Here is an 8,741-nt window from a genome sequence, read left to right on the forward strand (position 1 = left end):
TGAACAATATGGCATCTGCAGGTGATGAAGCAGGTAAGATTTTATTCATATGAACATTAAAAAACTCTTTATTCTTTATTTACACTCCATGAACGTGTTACACAAATGATGATGTATGTTTAGTTAGCTGCTCTTGGTGTATTTTTCAAATTGAATTGTTTCAATGGGATCAGAGTTGGGTCATGATTTCCAGAACTCTGCTGTATTTTTATTGCAGATGATGATGTCAGAATCCAGAAGCGCAGAAACAGCCTAAACCTTGACCGGCCAGACTGTGAGTTGGAACAGAATATGTATATATTTTTATATGTACAATATAAACCAGATCTTTTTATTGCATTTTTATGGTGAAAACGCTCCTCAACCTATATGGAAAATGACATCACGTGATGATGTTACGTCACAATAAGCTGGATGGAGAGGTTGAGACTCTTTTCCAACGTTGTCCTGCCAACTGATCTGATTGGTCTCTGTCACGTCTCCAGATACCAAAGCAGCAACCATCTACTTCCATCATCTAGTCCAGGTTTATGTCAGAGATGCTCCACAAATTTATATTTAGCAGACAAACATGCTGCAACCTCCCTAACAGATGTAAATAATAAGTCATGTTACCTTCCAACATTAAGCAGGAAGGGACAAAGGGTCGAGTGATACAGCGATAGAGCGCATCAGCAGCTGTGGTTTTTATTGGTTGGCTATTTTCATTCAGTCCTATCAGAAGAAGTCATAAAGAACAGATTTTAGAGGAATGCTGTAAATTCATCTCTGTACCAGGTGACCCACCTACTGTATGCTTTTTTAAATCAGCATCTGTTTCTAACAATGATCACTTAAAAGAACAATATAGTCTCTAAACATGAAGACACCACAGAGACGCCTACAAAACCCTCATTTCATCTCCCAGGTTTTGTGGCTCATCCACCTCCTCATGTGTCCAGACAGCAGCAACGTCCTCTTAAACCTTCCCTGTGTGTCTCTGACAAACATCCTGGCTGTATTGTTTCCTTTTTAGCAGTTTCACTGTTTCACTGTCATATATTTGTCATTTCTCTTCACAGCCAGTATACCAACTGTTTAGCTAGCAGAACTTTATATCATTACTTCTCACTGCCCTGTACAATGACTCAATGAAATAACAAAATGTCTCTATTTAATTTTATGTAGATTTTTGTGGCCTTAATGGCCTTTATTCACAGTAGTCAGAAGAAGTAAAACAGCAATCGAACCCCCGGCAGCTGCTCCTCCATATATGGGGTTTCCTGTCTTCCACTAAGCCTCTTTATTTATTTTATACATAATCTTTATTGATGCTGGTTGGGTTTTGTTAATTTAAGGTAAACGTTTGATCAGTGCAGCTATAAAAGAGGATTGGACATGATTAAAGTATTACTCATCCATTCTTTATTTTATTTTTTCTGTCAGTCTCAGAGCTTCGGGTTGTTCTGCTGGGGAACAGCTGGTCAGAGAGGAGATCTGTGGGGAACTTCATACTGAAAGAGGAAAGGTTCATCACTGAAAAAGCTCCTGGCCAGTGTGAGGAATTTATTACAGAGTTTGAGGAGAAGACAGTAACCATCATCAACACCCCAGACCTCCTGCAAGCCAACCTGTCTGCAGACAAACTCGATGAGCATGTGGAGACCTGTGTGAGACTCTCTTATCCCGGACCTCATGTGTTCCTGCTGGTTCTACAGCCTGAAAACTTCACTGAAGAACAAAAACTGAGACTCTGTGGGTTCCTGACACGTCTTAGTGATCGATGGTTTGATCATTCAATGGTTCTGATTTCCACACCCAGAGAGAGGAGTGAAGCTGATGATTCATCTGACCTACTCTTAAAAGAGATGATTGTTAAATGTCAGTACAGACACTTGAAGCTGAAGAACATTGATCATCTTGAGCTGTTAAAATGTTTAGGTCAAATTATAAAAGAGAACAATGGATATTTGAGCTGTGATGTATTTAAGGATGCAGAACAAAGACTAACTGAAGAAGATGTCAAACTAGAGGAAGCCAGTTTGGTTTTCAGTCCCACACAAGACAACGGTAAGATATGGAGATTCAGTAATTTAATGGGAATTTACTGAGAAAACATATGTTTAGACACTATTTTTTCTTGGTGTGCATTCTGATAGTGTTGTTAAGAACCTAAAAATAATGGGTTTGACAGAATTAGGTCCACATGCAGAGCAGAGATGTGCAGTTGTTCAATTTGAATCACATTTAGATTGGCACCATAGGTGATGGTGTTGCAGGTATTTTCCAGAGCGTTTGACGGTCAATCAGCACACTGGGAGAAAAAGTCTGCAGATTCAGAAGGAACCTGACTGATGTATTACAGATCCTCACAGCACCTTACACAGTTTGATGGTGTCACATTTGAGCTTCCAGGAAACTGGACAGACTTTTTATCAGTGTTCATCATTAAAAAGAACCACTTCTCAATGTAGTTTATCCAGGTTAAAATTGATTAATTATTTGTATTATTTCAAACATCTAAACACTCTGAAGTTCACTGCTCCAGCATGAATGACGTCTCATTTATTATATTTTCTCCAAAATTAATTTTTAAAAATGTATTAGCAAGTCATTCATCAATTAGCTTATTCACTATGTCATCAGCTAACATTTATAACCTACCATAAATCAGTTTTATTCACTGCTCTTGTTTTTGCTCACATTAACTGAATTTCATAAGGGGTGAATTCACAAAACAGCAGCTCTCATTCACAAATTGTAATGCTTTTGTGATCAATAACCAACATAGTTGAATAGTGAAGCTTTAATTGACCAGTGACCGATTTAGGGTAACTTTTAACCGTCTAATACAATCCAGACAGCGTAAGAATTTGCATAAGTTGTTTGCTTTGTTCTTTAAACTGTTATAGCACAGTCAAAAGCACATAGTAATACCCAACAACTGCCACATAATAAATACTGAAAGTTCAAATTGTCTTGGGAAAAGGAGCTAAAGCACGTGCTCCCTGCCATTCTATGATAGTTCTACAGCAATAAAATGAAAATAAAGCCACATGGCTAAGATATAATTATGTTCATAAAAAATTAAAGCAATGCTAGAAATCATTTTAAGCACATTTGCGGACATAATTTTCAGTCAGGTAAATTAAAGACATCTGTACTTTATTTTACCTTTGCTCACCTTTACGGTGGACTCGTAAAATAAAACGAACAAAAGAAAACCAACCGTATCCATTAGACATTAGACATATCCATCATAATGATCACATATGTGGTATGAAGAAGCAACTCACTTTAGTTGCCAGCGGTTTAGACATTAATGGCTGTGTGTTGAGTTATTTTGAGTGGACATTAAATTTAAACTGTTATACAAGCTGGACACTGACTACTTTACATTGTATCAAAATGTCCTGCCTTCATTGTTGTTGCATGAAAAGATATAATGAAATATTTTCAAACATGTCAGGGGTGTACTCACTTTTGTAAGATCATCATCAAAAATGCCAACGCAGCTTTGAGTGCCATGAAAAACTTTCTTATTTAGTAACAGGAAAAAACATTAGATCCATAAATTAGGTGTGAAAAACAAGAAATTAATAAAATTACGTAACATCAGGAATATTAATAAGGAATAAAATTGTTAAATTACTAATGCTGATTAATGAAAAATATGAATAAGAACATGAAAAGTAAAACTTTTCACATTAACTTTTGCAGGGCCTTCTCTTTATAGGACCTTTTGATTTTTACTCTCAAATATTTTTTATACTTTTGTGATGCACCCTCTAAACCAGGAGGTCTCAAACTTTATGATCAAAGGTCCAAACCTGATTTGTGGATATGTTTGAAGGTCCAGAACAACTAGTGATGAGCTAATCCTGATGGTTAAATCTGCGTACAACTTACAAGTAAAACAAATGTTGATGCATTTTTAAGACGCTTTTATGCAAAATGACTTACAGATGAGTATATAACAAAGCAGTTAATATCTAAACTAACAATAAGACACTTAATGCCTACAGTTGTGTAGCTGTGATGCTCTAATTTCTGACAGTAAAATATAATGAACATGCTAACTTAAAACGACATTTTAAACTTCTACTTAATTACTTTTTACGCCTCAACAAATAAAAGTTTTTTTACAAATAAAAATAACAAAATATATAAACTGAACTTAAATTGCAGTAAGACTCAGTAACAACTCAGGTAAAACTTACTGATACTAAGAAATAAATTAGTGTTCAGAATTACGATGTCTGCCGTCAATGAGCTAAAAATCCAAAAAATGTATTTCCCAAATTCACTTTACATTTTTCATAATTCCATGTATCACAAAAAAAAAACCACATTCTTTAACTTTAAAACGTTTTTAGTTATTTATTTAATGGGATCAACTTCAAAGTTTCAATAGAAAAATAATCCAAATATATTAGGGATTTTATTTTTTGTAAAACTCCTAAAAAAACTCCTGTTCTCTAGTTTGTTCTAAAATATTAACACATATGTTTCATATGAAAGTTATAAAACAGTCCTTTTTATAAAAAAGAAAAAAAAAACTACAGATAAAAACACTTAAATTTCACATTTTAATAATCAGGATGATTTTTTTCTACTGCGACTCATATTTTGTTCCTTCAGAGTTTCTCACCCGGGTTCTTTGCTCCAACACAAGGTTAACTGGGTTTTACAAAGCTGCTATAATGCTTCAACATGTCACCTAAAACACTCAGAAGTGGTACAGCAAGTCAGAATAGTTTAAAAGACTATATATGTATGAAAATAATTGCTCTATGATGATTTATTAAGGTGTTCAGAGCAGAACATTTGAGGAAGACACAAAGTTTAATGTGTTGAAGTTTATTTTGTGCTTACAGGAGTTTATTAATTAATTATGAATTCTTTTGTAGCAGATGGACTCAGGATTGTGATATTTGGAAAAAGTGAGTACAAGAAGAACTCCCTCTGCAACTTCATCATGAAGAAAAAGCAAATTCCATTTATTAAACTTAACCCCTCAAAGCACAGCGTGGTGGCTTGTGGAGAATGGAGAGGAAAACCAGTGAAAGTTGTAAAATCTCCTGACATCTTCAGTCTCTCAGTGGAAACTTTAATAGAAGAACTGCAGAGTTGTATGACGCTTTGTCTTCCTGGACCAAATGTTCTGCTGCTGTTAGTGAAGCCTTCAGAGTTCACTGAGAAGAACAGAAAAACACTGAAGTTTGTTTTGAGCTTGTTTCATCAAGATGCCTTCAAGTATGCCATGGTCGTCACAACACATGAACATGAAATGAGTCCCTCTGTTAATGAACTTCTGAAAGAATGTGCTGGAAGATACAGCATGTTTAGAGAAGATCATAACATATTAATGCAGGAGATCGAGAACATTTTGGATAGAAATGGAGGAACATTCCTCACCTTCAGAGATGAGATCAGCAGACCCCAACGTAAACAGATGAAACCTCCTCTAAACCTGGTTCTGTTTGGGAGGAGAGGAGCAGGGAAGACCTTAGCAGCCAAGGTCATTCTAGGTCAGACAGAGCTTCATTCAGCCTCCAACTCATCAGAGTGTGTTAGAAACCAGGGACAGGTGTGGGGACGTTGGGTTTCTCTGGTGGAGCTGCCTGCCTTGTATGGAGAAGCTCAGCAGAAGGTGATGGAGGAATCATTCAGGTGTATCTCCCTCTGTGATCCTGAGGGTGTCCACGCCTTCATCCTGGTCCTACCTGTGGGTCCCCTCACCGATGAAGACAAGGGAGAGCTACAGACCTTCCAGGACACCTTCAGCTCTCGGGTCAATGACTTCACCATGGTTCTGTTCACTGTGGAGTCAGATCCTAAACATCCGGCTGTTGTTAACTTTGTAAGCCGAGACAGAGACATCCAGAAGCTCTGTCAGAGCTTTGGAGGAAGATATGTTGTTCTTAACATCAAGGACCAGCAGCAGATCCCAGAGCTAATGGAGGTGGAGAATCTGAAAACATTTAAGCCCAAATGTTTCACAAAGGATATGTTTACCAGAGCTCAGATGGAGAAGGTTGTAGGACAGGAAAAAGTTAATGATGATCTTAAAGCTGAGCTGCAGAGAGTGAAGACCAAAAATGAAATGGGAACAGATCCTAGAGATTTGAGTAAGGAGTGCCTCAGGATGGTGCTAATTGGGAAAACTGGCAGTGGAAAGAGTGCAACAGGAAACACCATTTTGGGTGAAGAACATTTTAAATCCAAACCCAGTGGAAAGTCAGTCACCAAGTTTTGTGAAAAAGCAAAAGGAGAAGTTGATGGTCGGCCAGTTGTTGTCGTCGACACGCCTGGTCTGTTTGATACGACTCTGTCCAACAGTGAAGTTGAACAGGAACTGGTTCATTGCATCAGCATGTTGGCTCCTGGACCTCATGTGATCCTGCTGGTCCTGCAGATCGGTCGGTTTACTAACGAGGAAAAAGAAACTGTGGATCTGATCAAGAAATACTTCGGCAAGAATTCACAACATTTCATCATTGTCACATTCACAAGGAAAGATGAATTAAAGGGAGGAACATTTGAGCGTTATATCGAGGACGACTGTGATGACGTTCTCAAAAAGCTGATCCACGACTGTGGAGGAAGATGCCACGTATTTAACAATAATGACTCGAACGATCGTTCTCAGGTTAGGGAGCTGCTGATGAAGGTTGAGTCAGTGGTGACTAAAAATGGTGGAGGCTGTTACACCAACGACATGTTCCAGGAAGCTGAGATGGCAATAAAAAAGGAGGTCGAGCGAATCCTGAAAGTGAAGGAAGAAGAGATGCAGAAACAGAAAGATGAGCTGGAACAAAAACATCAGGAAAAAATACAAGCAATGGAAAAAAAGATGGATGAACAAAGAGCAGAAATGGATGCAGAGAGAAAACTGAGAGAAAAGCAGCTTAAAGATATGGAGAAAAATATAGATAAAGAGCAAAAACAGAGAAGGAAAGAACAAGAAATCAGAGAAGAGGAAGACAACCAGAGGAAAAGGCAAGAAGAACATAAGCAACAGGAATGGAAAGAAAAACTGGGAGATCTTGAGAAGAAAATAAAATCAGAAGAAGAGAAAAAGGAATGTACTGACCGAGAACTGGAGAAGAGCAAAGAAAACATGCAAAAGGAGCGGGAAAACTGGGAGAAAGAAAGAAATGAATGGTGGAAAAAAAGATATGAAGAAAACGAACAGAGACGTCAGCAGGAGCAAGAAAAACTGACAAAACTTCAAGAGGAATATGAGCAAGAAAGAGAAAAGGATCGAATAAAGAGTAAGGCAGAAGATCACCTCAGAAAAGAACAAGAAGAGAGGGAAAGAAAAGAATTGGAGGTAATTTATGAGAAAAAACTGGAAGCCCTAAAAACTAAATATGAAGAAGAGGCCAGAAGAAATGCTGAAGAATTCAACGAGTTCAGACAGAAATACACAAAGGATTTTACAGTTCTGGTGGACAAACACATGGAGGAAATACTGGAACTGAAGCAAAAGCATAATAGACAAATGGAAGAAACAGAGAAGAGTCACGGTAAAGACTACAGACAGTTAGGAGAGCTGGCTCAACATAAAGAAAAACATCTCAAAGAAGAAATTGAGGATTTAAGGAGAAAGCATGATCAAGAAATACAAGATTTGAAAAAGAATTACCAGAGTACATGTGTCATCCTCTGAGACTAATTACTGAACTCCAAAGAGATTACCTGCATCAAAACTAAATCCCATCAGATTCTTTAACTAATGGACAAGAGCCAGTGAGGCTCGAGTTGAGCTCCCAGTGCTCCCAGTGCCCATGAATTTATTCCAGACACAGATGCTTACAACAGAGTCTCTCCTTCACAGAAGATTCTGATGATGTTTAAATATTTAGTCACCTATCTAAATGGACTAGGCAAAAATTCTAGTCATTCATTAAGCAAAGGAAACTACATTGAAACTCCATACAACGTATTACCCCCCTGAAACCCCACAACCACGATGCCAGCACACCCCGTCCTATAACACCACCTCCACAACCTTAGCACCACCATCTCTTCAGACTTTGACATCCCTGACTAATTATGCTCACCTGCAGGTAGTGAACACACATCCAATATGACAGGATAAACATTGTACAACAAACCATCAGATATAAATATTAATATAGAGTAAAGTTTTCTTTAGCAATGGTAATTACACAGAGGACACGAGACTTTCATTGAAAATGTTCTGGTATTTAAATAAAATCATGATATGATGCACTCTAGTAATGTTCCCGAGGCCTTTGGAAGAAAAACAGTCCTGAGCTGCTATTATCCTATAAATGACCATATCAGGGGGTGCCCAAGTCCTGTCCTGTCCTGCAACGTTTAGATACATACCTTCTCTAACCCACCTGAATCACATGATTGGTTCGTTACCAGGACTCTGCACAGGTGAATGAAGCAGATAAGGGAAATGAGCCGACTGATTCAGGTTTGTTGAAAAAAAGATCTAAAGTTGCAGAATAGAAGCTCTCCAGGACTGGACCTGGGAAGACCTGCACCAAATGGTCCTGGGTCAAAACATATTTCTGAGCTTGTTGGAAAAATGTGTATAAGTTATCATTGTTCAGTTTAAATCATGTTTATGATTGAAGTTGTACTCTAGCTAAGATGATTCTTATAATTGTTTTTTAGTGTGAAAAAGTGTTTGTGGAAGGTTAAGGAATGTGGTCTGGAGTGGATCTTTCTCTGGACATGACAAGCTTATACCATATATATGAATGACCACTCTTTAAGTT

At 37.7% G+C, this 8,741-nt stretch overlaps 1 protein-coding gene across 3 annotated transcripts; it reads left to right on the top strand.

The window, feature by feature from the left end:
- On the top strand, positions 1 to 8,741 carry LOC124865194 (GTPase IMAP family member 8-like). Of its 3 annotated transcripts, none has more exons than XM_047360156.1 (4): positions 1 to 33; positions 218 to 274; positions 1,426 to 2,049; positions 4,890 to 8,741. In XM_047360156.1, exons 1-4 carry the CDS (start codon positions 9 to 11, stop codon positions 7,652 to 7,654), a joined length of 3,471 nt encoding a protein of 1,156 aa, XP_047216112.1. In that variant the 5' UTR covers positions 1 to 8; the 3' UTR covers positions 7,655 to 8,741. The 3 variants fall into 3 exon arrangements, with proteins under 3 accessions (XP_047216112.1, XP_047216114.1, XP_047216113.1); XM_047360158.1 differs by having other exon boundaries at positions 4,893 to 8,741; XM_047360157.1 differs by having other exon boundaries at positions 221 to 274.

This window comes from Girardinichthys multiradiatus, unplaced genomic scaffold (assembly GCF_021462225.1).
Source record: "Girardinichthys multiradiatus isolate DD_20200921_A unplaced genomic scaffold, DD_fGirMul_XY1 scaffold_38, whole genome shotgun sequence".
In the NCBI taxonomy this organism is placed as follows: domain Eukaryota; kingdom Metazoa; phylum Chordata; class Actinopteri; order Cyprinodontiformes; family Goodeidae; genus Girardinichthys; species Girardinichthys multiradiatus.